Source organism: Schistocerca piceifrons, chromosome X (assembly GCF_021461385.2).
Source record: "Schistocerca piceifrons isolate TAMUIC-IGC-003096 chromosome X, iqSchPice1.1, whole genome shotgun sequence".
Lineage (NCBI taxonomy): Eukaryota > Metazoa > Arthropoda > Insecta > Orthoptera > Acrididae > Schistocerca > Schistocerca piceifrons.
Window position 1 is genome coordinate 532873071 of NC_060149.1, and position 19054 is coordinate 532892124.

A 19054-nucleotide genomic window follows, 5' to 3' on the forward strand; every position below is an offset into this window, starting at 1 on the left:
AGCACTGCAGGGGCTTGCAATACGTGGACATACTGATGAAACAAGTAACTTTGACAATTTATTACGCCTTCGATGTGAAGATAACCAGCTACTTTTAATATGGCTACAACGCGAAACTTACAAATGGACATCCCATGATGTGCAAAACGAAATTTTGGCCATTTTAAGTCATACACTTCTTAGAAAATTGTTGGAAGATTTCAAGAGTGCAGAGTATTTTGCAGTAATAGACATAGCCATCAAAGAGAAATTTAGTATCTGTATAAGATTTGTTGATGCTTCGCTAGAGATAGAAGAATATACACAATGCAAAGTACCACAGCTAAGCCTCTGTTTGATATTATTATCGACATTTTAAGACGATTTGATTTGCCTACATCTAATTGTAGGGGCCAATGATTTGACGGTTCAGCTAACATGGCCGGATTACATAATGGTGTCCAGGCAAAGTTTATGGAAATGGAGAAGAGAGCTATGTTTGTGCACTGCCTTGCACACTGTTTAAATCTAACACTACAAGACACTGTGAAAGCAGTTCCAGAATGTCGAAATGCATTGAATGTTATGAAGGACATGCATTTTGTGAGAGATTCACCTAAATGATTAGATATTTTTGCTCAGCAGAAGGCAGATGCCTCTACAAATTTGAAACCACTCTGTCCTACAAGGTGGGCCGTGAGATACTTGGCAATGTCTTCAGTTTTGCCCAACTATACAGAACTTTAGGAATTTTTTCTAAATGTTTCAAGAAATGACAGTTCAGACACTGGGGCCAAAGCAAACATCTTTTTGATTAATATGCAGACATATGATTTCTTTTTCATGTTATCACTGTTGGTAAAACTGTTTGGTCACATTGATACCATAAACATAGCACTACAGAGGAAATCCCTACACTTAGAGGAGGCCAATAAGATGATTTCCACACTTGTAACTTCTATTAAATTTATGAGAAGCAATTTTGAATCATTCTGGGGTGAAGTAACTTCAAAATTTCAAGATATGGATGTTGATTCCCCAAAATTACCCGTAGAAGAAAAGTCCCTAAGAAATACGACGACTCCATTAATTCATCTGTAGAAACATTCACTGAAGTATGTGACAAATATAGAAGATTGTATTATGAAAAAATGGATACATCCATCAGCTTCTGGGAATCACGGTTCAAAACTCAATCATTCATGTTTGTAAATCAAATTGAACAATTTCTTCTTGGTGATAACAAAAATTCATTCGATATTTTATCTTCTACGATCAGATATAGACAAAGAACGCTTGCTTCTACACCGAAGCATGTTTCATGAGATTATCCAAAGTAGTGATCCTGCGAATATCAGTTCGTTGGGTGACATAATGAAATACCTAATACAGGAAAACCACCTGTTTGACCTACTGCCAGAACTAGTGAAATTCATACGTGTAGTGCTGACGATTCTGGTAACGTCCTGCACCGCTGAGCGATCGTTTTCTTGTCTGCGGAGGGTGAAAACGTATCTTCGTTCTATATTGAGCGAGGATCGTCTTAATGCCATCGCCCTTCTCAACACCCATAGAGATGAATCGATGAAACTCGACCTTGATGCCATATGTGACGAGTTCATATGCAGGAATGATCTGAGGAAGATTACATTTGCCATCAAAAATTAAGGTATGTTTCTTCAACTTTATTTACGTATTTGTTTTGTACCACTACTGACTAATACTCCGACTGAAATGACATTGTGATTGACGTTTCAGCGAGTCAAGGGGTAGGGGCTAGTCGCCAGACAATCGTAGTTTGCATGATTTTCAGCTGTTTGCATTTTTCATTATCCTCACAATCTTTTTTTGTTTCTTGAAAGTTGTTATGCTGTGAGGGGAATTTCCCAAGAATATGATGTCATAACTCAAAAGGGAAAGTATGCTTGCATAATACACCTCTCTCCTTCAGCACTTGTGTTGTTCCATATAATTCTCATTGCATAGGTCATTTTAGGTACCTTAGAATTTAAGAATGTGATGTGGGAATTCCATTTCAGATTGTCTTGTAAGTAAACAAAACAATTTTGTTTCAGTGACTCTTAATTTTTTTGGTTTTCCAAAGAAATATTTGGTTTTAATGGATTTTTAATTTTGCTGTGTGTAGAATTGTATAGTGGCGGTTTTTTTCTTTTTTTCTTAAGGGTTAATCAGTAGCTTATTCCTCACAAACCACTCTGAAATTTTTTCATTTGTTACTTCAGCATACAGCCTAAGAGCCTTTCTATTTCCAACTTCAATCAATACACTGGTGTCATCTGCAAATAGGACTTGTTTGGAGTGTCGAACCTGTAGATGGAAACGCAAAGTTATCTGTCAAATGTAGTACCCAATGAAATGATTCTTGCCCCATCCCCCCCCCCCCCCCCGAAAAAAAAAGTATTTTCAAGTCGGCACCTCTGCTTGACTTACTTTCCCCTTTGCTATCACAGTATTCCACGTCAAATCCATAGCTTCCTTATGACTGGAGATAGTCATTCCCTTTGCACATGTCGGAAAACACACACATACTTTATAAGTCTGATACTCAAGGTGAACCTATCACGCATCCGCTACTACTAAGTATAATACTCCGCCAATAACCGATTGCTGGCGATACGAAATAATACTGACCAAAAATGAGCGATGGGTGGACATGTCTCATAAGTTCTTCTTGTGAGTGGTACCACTGTGTCTTAGAAAGAGAGATATAATCGTCTTACAAACCGCCAGATGTTAAAAAAACACGATCGCAACAACTATTGTATGTCACTGTCACAAGCAGTCTTGGTTCTACATGTCACACAAATATCCATGTTAAAACCTATACCGGCTTTATAAATCGAGGTATGGTATTACCTCCGAATGAAGTGGTTTTTTCAGACAAATACCATGACACTGAACATAGACAGTGATCGCCAGAGTGTATATTATCAGACTAACAGTGCGGTTGCACGTCACCAACAGTGCAACCTCGTAATAAAATTACCGAAGTTAGGAAATGTGATTCAGCTAAGGAACATGGTCTAAAACTAGAATTTGCAACTCCCTCATGCCGCCGCTAGATATTTCTCCAGTATTTGTAATGCATTCTGTCTCGATGCCACATCATAGGTTTGGCGATATCTCCACTGAGTTATAGGCGATGATTGATTGAGAAGGATCACAAACAGTAGATGGTGTGCTGATTGAGGTCGTACGAAATATACACTAGCTTTTCAGATCTCTAGTCCTACACTTTCTGGTAGAAATTATGTCTATGGTTTGGAATCAAGTCTTTCCATTCAACTACTTAGCTGCACTGTATCCGATGGAGCCACTAGTGAATCATATTTCTGGCACTCTCATTACTCCAAACGAGTTACCTTTTTCGAACCTGTCTACTATAGCAAAATTTTAGATAGTCCTTACGCCTCTTGCAACTGCTGTCATTTCTGCAGCTTTGCGCATCTAATTGTTCCAATTTAAGTCTGAACTGAGCAGAAATCAGAGAGATCTGTATGTACCAACTTCTCCAACCCGTGTAGAAACAGAGGGACCTGAGTTAGTGCGAAAGGACAATGTAATGACCATTTGATGGAAATGGGAACATGTTATCATAGCTCCGCCAACAGTTTACGATGTGTAAGGTCAGCACCAAATGAAGCCTGCTCCTGCAACACGAGTTAGTATGGAAGACAGTTTGGAAACTGAAAGAAGGATGAGGATTTTGCTACTGCGTTGTGGTGTGTCCCCAAACTACATACAGGTACTGCAGTCCAAAGCAGATCTGCGTCCCTCAGGGCCCATCTACTTCTATAACCCCAACATGCTATCACTGGTATTCTGTACAATCAAAGAGAAAAAAATTATAAACTATAAAAGCTCCACTAATTTTATCAGACAGAGAACCCAATAAGATTTTTACTGCTTCTCTCTCTCTCTCCTCCCATACATCGAAAACAAATAGTGTCTGTGTGCTGGCGTCGAGCATATGTGACGTTTCTGTTAAATATAAAGGTTCTGATCCACTGCCATATTAAGACTCGTCCAAGCTTTCCTAGTGATTTATTGTTTCCAACTACGCTGCCATGTTCCCCTTGGTCTGTGTCAACAAGTCCTGCAATGCTGAGGATACAACCTTGCTGTCTGCGAAACAGCTTGCCATGGAATGGCTGCCTCAGAAACCCGTGCACGCACTGTGTGTCAGTCTTGAATGCCAGCGGAGTTGCGCCATCGTCAGGACGCTGACAGTTGACTCATCGGCCGGCGTCCCTGCCGACTCAGCGCTGCTCGGTGTGTGCCGCAGGCGGCCAGCTGTATTCGTCTTGCCGACGCGGCCGAGATCGCAGCATCAACGAGCGCACGCGATCCGTCGTCCGACTCTGCGGCCCTCGCCTCGAGGTGCCTCCGGTGTATGTTGGAGGCCAGGACGACTGCCCGAGGTAGCGAGATGTAGAGTGGCCCACCACTGGCTGGCTACGGACCCTGCCAGCGACCCACCATAGACTGGAATACTGGCCCCCACCTGCTGCTACGTGTAGCTGGTGGTATGACAAGCCCCGCCATCCAGGAGAGCTGCCACACTTGAATGAATCTCGTTAGAAACTCGTACCTATTTATACATGGCTGTACGCCTCTGTTTTGCCATACGCACTGCTTTGTGTCACATACTCATAACACGCTAGGTTGGCCAGTGGGCCCCTTCTGCCTGTGATTTGTGACATTCAAAACCGCTACGTATACTCTTTCAGCAATTTGATGGCCCTGTGGGCTCTATTCTACTTCGCAACTGTTGGTATGCGTAACTCAATGCAATCCGGCACGCATTTGTCTATAACTTGTGCTCAGAATATTGCACAAAACTAACTTTCCCTGTCCTAAACGGTGGTGCCACTGCATTATTGCCCTCCTCGGAAAGACCCAGTCCCCAGGTTGACCCTTAACTAGCTCTTAAATGGGCACCTAATGTATATTGCCTTACTATTATAAAGCTTAAATGTGGTCTAGTGCCCCTTAAAACCATGACATGGAACAAAATGTAAAAATTCCTTACTGGACGACCACTGCTTGATCAACTCCTTACCTACTCATCTCACGCCCTCAGTATCCAATCCACTGGGACTTGGACTACCCTTGGTTCCCTCTTAGGATTAGCTCTCCACCTGATCAGAAAGAAAACAACACATAACAAAGTTAAAGCTGCGATGACACTTGGCACAGAGGTGCTCAAAATGATCGTTATTTGTCGTTGCCTTTTCCTATACTGAGCGACATGTTGCACAATTTGTTTGGCTGATACGCGCCCCGCTTGCTGAAAATGAACAGGTTTACGGATCAAACAGACCTGGCTCCGGAGTTTGGTTTAACAAGGTCAGATTCTGCCTTGGCAAAAACTCTAAAGTGGCTTCTGGCCAGTACAGCTGTGGCTGCACAACATTCAATTGCATGACTCCTGAAATTGACACTGGCAGGTGCTAGGTTGGTCCTATTGTGTTACACTTAGTTCCATTGATTATAATCCTGCTTCCCTCGAGCTCTATATGTTTCGCTTCTGCAAATACTCCCGCTGAAAACAACTTGCTACTACTACCAAATTCTCATAGATGGAGAAGATCCAATGCATCCCGACCCATTGCAAGCTCAATTTTGGCTCCACCATGTCCCTTGGACAGTCTATTCTTTTCCCCCTGGCTAAAAGCAACTGCATTGTGCATGTGTCTGGATTGGTACTTACCACCCTGGCTGGACATACCATTACCTTCCCTCTATGGCAGCTTCATAATTCCTCCCTTGCTGTCTCGGCGTACCAGTTTCTAGTTGCTGAGATCAGCAATACCTCTTTAGTTTTCACTTCCACAAACTTGCTCAACGCTCCCCATTTCACTGGATATGGGTGGGCCGTGTAACACTGAAACCTCGCGTACTTCCCCATAACCAGGAACTGGAACATAATATACACTCGTGCGCGGTCGGTTGTTACCCTTACTGTTGCGACATGGTAGAAAAACGGCAAATTTTGCTCGCTGGGCTCCATTATTAAATATAGCCCTGACGGTAGTTCCTTCTGCGCCTTGCGCAACACGCGTAAATATTGGTCCAGCGGTAACAAATCGGTACTTATCTGGCCTTGCAATGAGTGATGCAGCGCTTCTTGCAGATTCGTTATTACTCCCTGCACATCCCACACACTGTTTGCTACTCCTTGCAAAAGTATGGTTAACACCACCATGGTATCTAGTACTTCTAGATGCCCCTGTAGGGTTCCCAGGTTGCGGTTTATTACATCTTCCGACGCCTTAGTGTATTCCACTACCTGCTCTGCTAATGCACGGAGCAACTGTGTGTTATTCAGGACTTCCCCTTCCAATGTCCCTATCTGAGTTGCATGCCAAGATTCCGTTGCCCTACTCTCCTCTGCAAGTTGCCCCATCGCTTCCACCGTGTTGTTCAGTTCTTTTATATTGCTTTCGTCCGCCGTTCCAAAAACTGTCTTTAAAACTTTCCCTCCCTGCGTTCAGCCATCCTCGTTTCCATCTTACCCATGGCACCACTTCCTCCATCCATCCTACCTGCTTACGTAGCGTCTTATAAGCCTCATGCAATTTCTTATACTCCCCTGCAACTTCCTTCAGCATTCCCTTGCCCTCTGCACATTGCCTAAGATATTCTAACACTCCCTCAAGCCTCCTTACTTCATTCCGCATTTCTCATTTGTTCCATACCAACCTTAATGCCCACTGGTGACTCGACAACACCACATCTTCCTGCCTTGAGTACAGCACACCCCCATCCAGGTGCTGCACCCGTAAGGCGTCCACCCCGATGATGAAGAGATGAATAACTGCTCCTCCTTTCAGTGACCTGAGGACAGTGATCAACATCACCCTCCCTCCTTCTTCAAAAGGACTGCTGTCCGCAGCAGGCTATATTCGAAAATACATACAACATATGAAAATACAATGCCTAAATAGTCTACGTATACCCAATAATACATGATGCGAAAACAAAAATCTACAAATACTCTACTACTTTCTGGGCCGCAAAGCATATGGTACTTCATGTCGTACTCTATGTTCCTGGTTCTCTCTGTGCTTAGCACCTCTCTTTGCTCTCTCTTTCTTTCTCTTTCATTTCTGTGACACACCTGGAAATGCATCCGGGCCACCCTTAAATGGCCGTAACCGCCCAGTGTGTACTATCGTTGTTCTAGTTGGCAGCTGAAGCTTAACATTAATGGGAGACGTGGTTTCAACAACTTGGTATGGCCCTCGATACCTCGTGAGGAACTTCTTCGTTCTCCCTTTTTGCGTATAAGGGCTGGACAGCATTACCCATTGCCCCATTTATACTGCAGTAACCTTCCTTTCCGCTTTACTACGTCTTCCTGCCTTTCCAAAGAATTCGTATTCGCCTTTTGTACCCGTTTCTAGGCATCCTGAACTGTTCTCGCGAATTGACATACCGATTCACTAGTCCTTCCTTTCTGTAGCTTCACTAAGTCAAATGATGATGGCATTTTTCACCTGTACACTACCTCATATGGAGACAAACCGGTATTTGTATGGACTTTTGCATTGTATGCACATACAATAGGCTTCAAATACTCGTCCCACTGATGGTGATGAGAATCCACATAAAAACTCAGCATCTTCCCAATTGTTGTGCGTACCCGTTCTGTCATTCCGTTGACCTGTGGATATAATGCGCCCGTCCTCAGCTGCTTTGCATTCAACAATTTACACAGTTCCTTCATTAAACCCGACATGAAGTTGGTCCCTTGCTCAGTAATTATTGTCTCCAGTACACCAAACTTCAAAATCCAGTTGTTTACTAACGCTTGGGCAACTATTTCTGCCTGTTGATTTGGCATAGCCACCATCTCCACATACCTCGAAAAATGGGCTATTATCATGAGAACGAATCTGTTCCCCGTGGTGTTCGCCTAAAAGGTCCTAAGACATCAATCCCCAACATAGAAAATGGACATGTTGCTTCTGGCAATCGTTGTAGCTGTATCTGTTTCTGACTCAAATCTGCTCTCTGCGCACGTGGTATACAATTCTTGACGTACTGATCCACATCTCCTTTCTTACCTCTCCACCAATACCTCTCCCCCACTATCCTATTCGTTGCTCTACACCCTCCATGACCGGATAACACGTGATCGTGTGCTTCCTTTAAAACCTCATCCCTCAACTTCGCTGGCACTACTACCCTTGGCCCTAACTTCGTTTCCCTGCACAGGAGACCGTGGTACACATTAACTTGTGGCTGTGTCCGATACAATTTATAATCGTTGTCCGTGTCCTGTAATTTTTGCCATACCGCTAGGTCATAACCTATGACTTCTACTTTCACCACCTTCCTACTTAATGCATCCTCATTACCATGCTTCTTCCCAGGCTTGTGCACCACCTCGTAGTCGAATTCACTAAGCCTCACAGCCCATCTAGCGAGTCTAGTGGACGGATCCTTCAACCCTAACAACCACTTAAATGCAGCATGATCTGTCACTACCTGAAATCTTCTCCCATATAAATAACATTTACAATATGTGATTCCATAGATTAGACTAAGCATCTCCCTCTCTGTTGTTGAGTAGTTCCTCTACGCTACATTCAACTCCCTAGACGCATAGGCTACAGGATGTTCTTTCCCATCAATTTCCTCACTAAGAACACACCCTAATGCTTGATTCAATGCATTGCATGCTAGTATAAACTCCTTTTCAAAATCTGGAAACACAAGAACTGGACTTGATGTTAACACTTATTTCAGTTTGTCAAATGCTTTCTGACACTCATCTGTCCACTCAAATTTCACACTCTTCTGTAACAATCGCATCAATGGTTGTGCTAAATCCGGAAAACCCTTCACGAACTTTCGATAGAAATTGCAAATTCCGATGAATGACTGCACTTCCTTAAGTGTTTTTGGGTCCCAAAAATCCGTTACAGCCTGTACCAATCTTGGATCTGTTCGCACCCTGTCCTTACTGATAATATGACCCAAATATTTTACTTCTTCTAATGCGAAATGACACTTCTCCAGACTCAACGTCAAACGAGCTGCTCTTAACCTCATAAAGACTTCCCTTAGCTGCTGTCTATGTTGCTCCATACTACTTGAAAACACTATAATGTCATCCAAATAGACAAGACACTGCTGTGGTTTCAAACCCCTCAAGACACTGTCTAGCAACCTTTGAAACGTCGCCGGAGCGTTTTTCAAACCGAATGGCATTCTAATGTACTGGTAATGGCCTCCAGGAGTAGACAAAGCAGTTTTTGGACGATTCTCTGGAGCCACCTCTAACTGATGATAACCATTGTCAAATTCATCATAGAAAAGTACTGGCACTGTCCTAAGTGATCCAAAGTCTCTGATGTGTTTGGAATGGGGTATGCGTCCATTACTGACTTGTTATTGAGGTATCGGTAGTCACAACAGAACCTGTATTTCTTAGTTCCATCCGCAGACTTTTTAGGCACAACGACAGAGCCCGCTCCCCAGAAACTATTACTATGCTCTATAATACTGTCTGCAAGCTGCTGATCAGTGAAATCCTCCACAATTGGCTGCAAATACCTCAGTATTCTGTATGGTTTACGGTAAACAGGTGCTTCATTCCCTGTTGGTATCCTATGTTGAACTAATGGAGTTGCTGGTAACGGACCTTGTGGAAAAAACAAATCGTTAAATTCCGACAATAATTCTTCCATATGCTCTCCTTCTCTTCCTTTAAAATGCTTAATTATGAACCGCAATGCAGTTCTATCAGCAGTTAGTGGTTGATCACTTCGCCAACCTCTCGAACACCAGTCTTCGTCATCTGGCACATCCAAATTTGCTGGTAAAACTCCTTTCCTCAAATTCGCATCTACAGCGCTAAAATTATCCACGTTCATGGGAACTACTCGCCCGTCATTTCCCTCCTGTACGCGTACAACACTATGTTTCACAAAACAACCCAATAGACCCAAAACTTCAGTATCCTCCAATGGTTCAGTAACACATACCGTACTCACAGGTAGATTTAACTCCACACCTATCCAAAGCGACTTCCCGGTGCCACTAGACACACACTCATGCGAATTAAGCCTTACTGCTAATGTTAACGGTTCAGTTGTTTTGTTCATTATGTTGAATGCAACTTGCGACAGCTCTGCATTGACAACAGTTTCCACCAAGGTCCACAAGTTGTCCAAAGTCAATTTTGGCATGATGTTGATGCAAGAAATCTACTCCTATCTATACAGGATCATGTTATAGCCCTCGCTTACCCATGGTACTACCTCCATGCAAGCATTAAATCTGGCTTTCTCTATTCGAAAGACAACTGTCACCGACCCTACTTATCCCCCACTCCACGCAATCTGTAACGTGGTGGATCTAGTTTCCTTCATCCCATTGTATTCCTAGTAACCACTGACACTTGCGCCCTGTGTCCAACAAAATCTTAAACTTTTTAGCTCCTATGGATCTTACCACTGGACATTCCACATCTGCATACATATTCGTAGCATTGAAATTAAATGAGAGCTCTGTTAGATGTGTCTTGGGCCCCCTCTGCCATTTTCCGCTTGTCCACCTCTCCTATCTCCAGTTCTCCATCCTCCCCACTGCTGATTTCCACCCTTTCCTCATTTCCTCGATGACAGGGTACATTGCCTCTGCACATGTCCCATACGACCACACTTAAAACATTTCACACCCACTGTAAACACTGTTTACCTCTCGTGTATCCCTGTTGCCACGGCTACTTCCTCACATTGAATTGCAAACTGAATGGCCAAATACAAATCTTTCAGAGTACCTTCACGCACTTTCCATGACATATGCGCCAGTAACCCTCTCAAAAATACATCAAATGCTCTTTGCTCAGACTCCTGCAACAGAACACTATTCGCTTCATCGCTCTAGCCCAACTGCTACTTTTCCAACAAAATCCGTACTGCTTCTGGTTGCAACACACCTTGCGTCCGTGACTCTGCCATTGTGTTGCTTTTGTTCCCAGTTAGTTCCAAAACAAAACATTTAAGTACAAGAATAACACGACAGCCTACACCTCAGTATCATCATACTCAAACCAGTGTAAAAGTAATTAAATGCCACGAAAATAAATAATAAATCTTACTGCCCCAAATACACTAACACTTAGCCTGACAAAAAAAAATATGCCTATGCAAAACATATAAAACACCCTGCCATGAGAAATGCTCAAAAACACGAAAAGGCAAGAAAACGTCCAATACTCAAAAGCAAACTGGTCAAAACTCACCACATCTTGTGAATGTAATCCGGGCAGTGGGCTCGAACGTTGTACTGGACAGACGACATCATCTATTCTGACGCCAAATGTAGTGACATCTTCTGCCACTGAATGTATCAGGATGACAAAATGTAGTGGGAAGAGGTAGAAGGCACCGTATTAAGACTTTCCTGAGCTTTCCAAGCGATTTATTGTTTCTAAGTACAGTTCCGTGTTCCCCTTGGCCTGTGTCACCGGGTCCCACAATGCTGAGGAGACCACTTCACTATCTGCGAAACAACTCGGTGCAGAATGGCTGCCTCAGCGACCCGTGCACGCACTGTGTGTCAGCCTTGTATGCCAGCGGAGTTGCGTCATCGTCAGACTGCCGGCAGTCGACTCAATGGTTGATGTCCATGCTGACTCAGTGCTGCTCCGTGTGAGCTGCAGGCGGCCAGCTGTATCTTTCTTGCTGGCATGGCTGAGATCGATGGCGACAGCAAGTGCCCGAGATCTGGCATCCGACTCTGCGGCCCTCGCCACGGGATGCCTCCGGCGTGTGTCGGAAGCCAGGATGCCTGGTAGCAAGATGTGGAGTGGCCTAGCGCTTCCTGGCTATGGACCCCGTGTCAGCCTGAGAGGGTCGAACTAGTGACCCGCCATGGACTGGAATGCTGGCGCCCCATCTGCTGTTATGTGCAGCTGGTGGTGTGACATGCCCCACCATTCATGAGAGCTGCCACACTTGAATGAATCTCGTTAGAAACACACACTTATTTATATGGGACTGTGTGCCTCTGTGTTACCATACGTGCCGCTTTGTGTCACGTATTCATAATACACTGGCTGGGCCCCTTCTGCCTATGAAACCGCTACATATACTCTTTCTGCAATTTGATGGCCCTGAGGCCTCTATTCTACTTTGCAACTGTTGGTATGTGTAACTCACTGCAATCCACCTCGCACCTGGCTGTAAATTGTGCTGAGAATATTGCACAAAACTAACTTTCCCTATCCTAAATGGTGGTGCCACTACAACGTCACACAGTGTAAATCATGTTTATACTCCTGCTACCATAACACACACACACACACACACACACACACACACACACACACACACACACTGGATGCTTTTAAATAAAAGACACTTACAACATAAGGAAACTGGAAGAGTTTGGCGTCGTTGTGGAGAATTTCCAAACTGCTGTCTGAAGGTGATTGACGGCCTCTACATTTATACTGATCTGTCACAATGACGGAATACCTGATGGAACTGCATTTTATTTCGACTGATCCCTCATACTGCAGTCATGTACATAACCACTGTTTTGGTGCTAGCCATTCCCAGAACATGTTGCCCCTCCACCAAAACTCTTTCTCCATCTGAAACAAGCAATGTCAGTCAATCATTATGTGCTAACCAACAGCGGACGGGTGGGATGGAAAAGACATTGTCGATGTACTGTAATAATAAGCATCACAGTTGATAGTATGAACAATTTTAGCAATTTTACAGTAATTTCAACACCGACCAATGATGCAACAGCATGCTGCCCAGTTTCAGTATCATCGCTAAACCACTCATTCTCTACTTTGCGAGTATAATTGCAAATGTAGATAGATGACTGTGCAGTATGATAATTAATTGTTAATTCTTGAACATGTATAGCTTCAAAGTATACCAGACAGCAATCTACATATTTCTAACACCTCGATCATAGTGCATTCTGGCAAACCATGTGAAATTACATATGTTATTGTAATCCCAGAGTCTGGAGACAGGTGTAGGAAGCAAGCAGATTGGCACCACAAACAGTAACGCCTTTGTACGGAGGGGGACTGAGCCCGACTTTGCACGACAGTTCACAGAGTGACTTCGGTGCACTGAGGGCTCTGTGGTGATGCATCGGGGGCGGATGACTTTTGACCGTAGGCTGTCGAGGATGACTGCCCGACCTTGTGGGAAATACCTAGCCCTGCAAGGAGTATGCCTATGGTGCATGTGCTTATGCTGTCTGTCTTCGTGCTATATGCACGAGTCTGTGGCAGTCAATAGCTATATGCATGATGCACAAGGGGCGATTTTATATGGTGGAGGATACGAATTGTATGTTTATTACATCGACATGGTATGCGGTGGTATATTACTGAGTTGGAGATCGGTTTCATGCTGAAATATTCAAGCTTCCATCCTTAGTGGCAGAGCAGTGCAATTGAGCAAGAGTCTTTCTGTATTTGACGATCTGTAGGCCACATTTGCATGGTTTAACTGTCAGTGCAATTTTGCGATCTGTACAAAATAAAGTGTCGTCTGCAGAAAGAAAAACGTGGACAGTGCATCCACAGTGGCAAAATCAGCAGTTTGGCTGGTAAATTCAGTGAGAGCCAATCAGAATGCTCAATTCCTTCACAAGGCATCCTTTGTGGTGGGGTGTAGGAGCCTCTACATAGCAGCGAGAATGTTTACCGTTTATCAGACGTATGTTGATACCAGGACATTACGATTTCCGGGAAGGGTGACATGTGATGCCTCGTTAGGACCATCAGGACGAATGAAATCTGTGTTATTCTGGGCTATTTTCCTGAACAGGTCCTGTTAGGACAAGAATTTCCATGCAGATAAGCTGAGGCATCACGAAAGCTCCTACAAAGGTGACCGTTAAATATTTCTATGGTGCTCTACTATTTCTGAGAAATAGACTTGGCTCATATTTACATATACATGTGATGTCAGTATAAGATTGAGAAGATAAAATTAGCAGCACCTGCATGGATGAGTCGCTATGCAAACATCTCTCGGTTGATGCTGGACCAACAGGTATGCAGCCGGAGGCATCTCACGTTTCCCATTAGGATCACTAAAGATGTGTTGTTCTGGGAAGAATTGCAACAGATTTCTATAGCACATCCAGAGATAGACTTGGCTCTTATTTACATAGACATGTGATGTCAGTATAACACTTCAAGAATTCTATCTGTATACCTGAAAATAGACGCGACTTTCACCTGCTGGTTGTAGGCAACAGTGACCTGAGAGCAATCACTCGTGCCACTGACTTTGTTGCTCCCATGGCGTTGGTGCATGTGCGTGTTGGAACCTGTGTTGGGGACAGTTCACTGATATGTTGCGGTTGATGATAGTTCAAAAGTGGTTTTTATGTGCACTGGGTGTTCATGCATTGCATTATTTTCGACTATTTCAGCTTGTTGGCAGAGCGATACACATTATTTCGGTAATTTACAAGTTGTTTGCAGGTCTGTATGCCATGCAATGCATTATTTTGACAGTTTACAATTAGTGAGCATGTTTGCAGAGCCTTTTAAATGCATTATTTTGGCTGTTTACGAGATGTTTGCATGTCTTTACGTCAGTGTACTGCATTATTTCGGTAATTTACGAGTAGTTTGCAGGTCTGTATGCTGTGTACTTCATTATTTCGACAGTTTACAATCAGTGAGCGTATCTGCAGAGCGTTTTACATGCACTTTTGACAATTTACGAGTTGTTTCCATGTCTGCACATCAGTGCACTGCATCATTACCATCGCTAAATAAATTGCTCCGAAATAAATAAAGTTAGTCCTTCCTCTCTTCAGAACCCCAGAACAGGCTGAGTCCTTTTCCCGCCATTTTCCCCCCAGATCGCCATCTGGGATTACGTCACGGGAGGGATGATGGTGACCTCTGGTTGCAGTACTGTGTACTAGGTAGTTGGACTCCGGACCTCATGGTGAACAGACTGGATAGAGATACTGCCTCAAATTGTTTAAATAAAGACTGCACGCAAAATAAAGACTTACCTCCACCCTATCCAGCAAAGGCTGAGTCCTTTTCCCATCAATTCCAAGGAAAAGGTGGCGGTCGGAGGAGGTAGCTCAAGTGACATACTTTGCCACCAAAATTGTCCTGCGATTTTCTTAGGTTACTGGAGGTAGCCCAAAAGACTTTTTTCCCACCATTTTCTTAGGTGGTGGATGTAGCCCAAGTGCCCTTTTTTGCCTGCCAAAATATGAGGGGGAGGGGGTTATGTTAGTGGAGTTGACCTATTTTCCCGCCAAAATTTGAACTTCCTGCCATGACATCATTGCAATATTGCCATATCTATTGCCACCATTTTGAATAAATTTGGCAACAATGCAACATGGGGCAGAGCGAACTTTCTCCCAGTACTCCTATATAGTTAGAACAAAGTCCACTACACCAAAAATAAAAAATTCGCTGATGTATCTAATATCGAAAAGCTTTGGCGATAACGCCACATATATTCTCCCATGGTCTGACTTTGGTTAACTTCAAATATTGCACACAAACATGGCCCTTAACAAACTCTACCAGCAGAGCATACAACTGCAAGAACCTCATTGTTCTGGCTATATCGTCACCCATTACGGCATACAAAGATCTGTTAGTAAATTTCGTCGTAATATCCATATATAACAGCAATGCAAGACAAATAGTAAACCTCCAGCTATAAACATGCTGAACTAACAATTCCAAAGGCGAAAACAAATCTCTAGTTAATAACTACCGATAATCTGAAAAATCACTAACAGAGCTCCGAACAGGCAATTCCAATAGGAGGCAGACATGTAATGTACAATGCCTGACAAACAGAACTGCATCAGTCCAATCACTCATGGACACCACTACAAAGTAACTTCGAAACATCAACATTCAACATAAAAGAGTGTTACTACATGCTATAAAACGTGATCCGTTTAGAATACGTCGTGACTGTTGCTCGAGTCGTTCAGACATGACGTCACACAACACACTACCGATGCCAAGTATAAATGCAAGCCTGAGCGCACGTCTGTGTAACGTCAACGAAGTGGTGTGGTGCCTGCCAACACAAACGCATGGAGCCCAAGGCCTTATTACGCCGTTAAAAGATGTTTGTCAAAGGGTTCGTAAAAATTCTTTGAGCAAACTATTTCACTGAAGCTATTACACGATCGTAAGATTTTTCATCATAGTTGTTTGGGAATCGAAGGCGAACAGTTAATCGCCTGCACGACTGCATTATCATGTTCGTGGCGAGCGCATTGGTTGAAAAGAAAGAGAAATGGAAACCATTGTGGGTGAAACCATGGATAGCGAGAAGTGTAGCTCCAAGTGTTCACCAGAATTTGCTTCTTAAGATACAGTGCGAGGGCATAAAGGACAACGAAAATTATTTGAGAATTGGGGAGACACGTTTCAATTTGCCTTCATGAAAGTGGCCCCCCATATAGGCATACACAATACTCATTTAAGAAATGCGATTTATTAATTTCGTTCGACACTAAGCTCCATAGGTCTTAACGGTATCCACCAGCATCAAAGTATTTTATAATTTTTAGATCTGCCACACTCATCACTCATTTTTAACACACTATTCTTGCAGACGGCCAGTACATAAAATTAATAAAGCGCGCCGAAATACTCGGCATATTCCTCAGTTTTTGCCAACCTATATGGTTGGGAAAGTCGTTCGTGGAATAACCATTCAGGAAATATATGGCGTGGTACTGTGCTTACTCACAGATATACGGAAGGTAGCCTTTTCCTTCAATATCTCTTCCTGGTTTTACCCCTTCATCATACAACTGTATGTTATGTAAATGAATATGATTGTTAGTATTTCGAAACCATTTTGTAACTTTTATAGGATGGCGACACTGTTTTATAGCCATTTACTTTGATGTAAATAATATCGTTGAAGGATAGTAAATGTCGAGTTGCAGTGGATTGTGTTTAGTGTTGGTAAATAAAGTGAAATGTGAAGCGCGTGGCAATGTATGTTGTTGCTAGTGACATGTAATTTTCTGCATTTCGAGTACTTTGAGAACGCTGGTTGTCATTATACAGTTGTCCACATTATGTCTATGATGGATACGTCGAACGAAGTATCACGAGAAGAGGTGCTGCAATTGATTGCAGAGAAAGAGAGTATGGAAAAGCAGTTACTTTCTTTATATTCTGTGTTATCAAAGAATGGGGTTGGAATGACAGACCCTCTCGTTGATTCAGAAGACTACCCAAGGTCTGACATAGATGTGTATGAAGTAAGAGCAGCAAGGCAGAGAATAATATGCCTTCGAAATGATCTAAGAAACATGATGGTAGAAATTGAAGAAAAGCTGCATGCTCTCCATGCCGCATCGAAAGACGGTATAGAAATGTGTGTTCCAACAGAACGAGCAAACACACAGCCTGTCGCAAAAGTAGCCTGGGTTGCTGCACATTCTCCAGCAGATCGTGCAGGCCTTATTGAAGGCGATGAAATAGTGGAATTTGGTTCACTGAATAGTAGTAATTTTAGGAGTATTTCAGATTTTAGCGTCGTTGTTCAGAATTCTGTTGGACGGAAGATAAATGTGAAACTTAAACGGATGGGGAATTTTGTAAACGTTCACATGATTCCTGCATCATGGTCGCCAGGTGGTGGACTTCTGGGTTGTAAAATCGTCGAACTTACAGAAAATGCGATGTGAATGAAAACCTCGAGTCCAGTTTTCAGAAAATTATGGGATACTCCGTTTCGTGCAAATGGAGAACTGTTTGTGATATCACTCCGAACACTAGTTCTGTGTGAATATTTTTTTTCTCCCCATTAAAAACGTCATTCACCGTATTGGAAATTATTTCAACGTGGATTGGTGAATTTGAATGTTTATTGTAGACACCTCAGCTTATTATTTGCCCCCTTGTTGGTTAAAATGCTACTTTCAAAACTTACCTGAATATACTGTATTCAGTCTTGAAACAATTGTGTGTGAAACAGATAGTAATGCAGTATAGTATTTACAGAATCAGAAATAAGTCAAAGATTTCCGTAGTGTGTTCCCGCACTATTCATTTTGATCCATATGAGTGCAATAAAAAGTTATAGCAGCAGTTTCTTAACTAATCGAGACACAAAACGCATCTCCGTTATTAAATGATAATAACAGACTCGCAGATATTACTGTTATTCTTCATGTAATCAATCATGTGAATGTGGTACACCTGTTTTCCCTTTTGGGAACGTTTGAGCTGTGTGATGACTTGCAAGTTTCCTGTGCAAAAGTATACTTTCATGTTATCTCATCTACATGTATTAAACTTCACTTATCTATACAGTTTCGCTCTATAACTGTCAACATGAATTTTCTTGTGTTTGTAGAATGTGGATCAATGCCTTTGAAAAAGAAAAAATGTTATCTGTAATGTAAGTACGTAAGTGTTGCAGTTTTTTTCAGTAGCAGCAAACATAATAAAAATTGGGTGTAAATTACTATAATTGCTCTGTTCAAGCAGTATTGTACTGTTTTAAAAATGCGAAGTGTTGACAAACAAAAATAAAATAGTAACTAGCTGGACTTATGATATTGTTCCCTTTATCCCCAAAGATTCTAATCGTAAATGGACTTAATCATTAAATTATTGCATTTCTAAATGACACATGTAACTACTTTTCAACATTCAATTTGATTATCTGAAAATATTGGATATGTTCATTTCAGAATGAAAATATCTCATTTTTTCAATGTACAGAGGGTGATGGATGTTTTCTGCCATTTATTTGATTGTGATGTAAAAGAGGTTTATGTTACTTACATCTCAGCCAAGCAAAAGTTTTCAAGAGTGTAATAAGACTCATTTGTGGTGTGAATTCAAGAACATCGTGAAAAAACCTGTTCAAAGAACTGGGTAAATATTCCAACCAATGTGTCTCAGTATATTTATTCCTGAATGAAATTTGCTGCCAATAATATGTCTCTGTTTCTAAACAATAGCTCAATACATAGTATCAGTACTATGAATAAAAACAATCTACACAAAGACCTAAAATCACTT

At 42.4% G+C, this 19054-nt stretch overlaps 1 protein-coding gene across 1 annotated transcript; it reads left to right on the forward strand.

Moving 5' to 3' along the window:
- The first annotated feature begins 16930 nt into the window (after positions 1 to 16930).
- LOC124721748 (26S proteasome non-ATPase regulatory subunit 9) lies at positions 16931 to 18576 on the forward strand. Its single transcript, XM_047246850.1, has one exon. The coding sequence runs from the start codon at positions 17014 to 17016 to the stop codon at positions 17707 to 17709; it is 696 nt and encodes a 231-aa protein (XP_047102806.1). The 5' UTR covers positions 16931 to 17013; the 3' UTR covers positions 17710 to 18576.
- Positions 18577 to 19054: the final 478 nt, after the last annotated feature.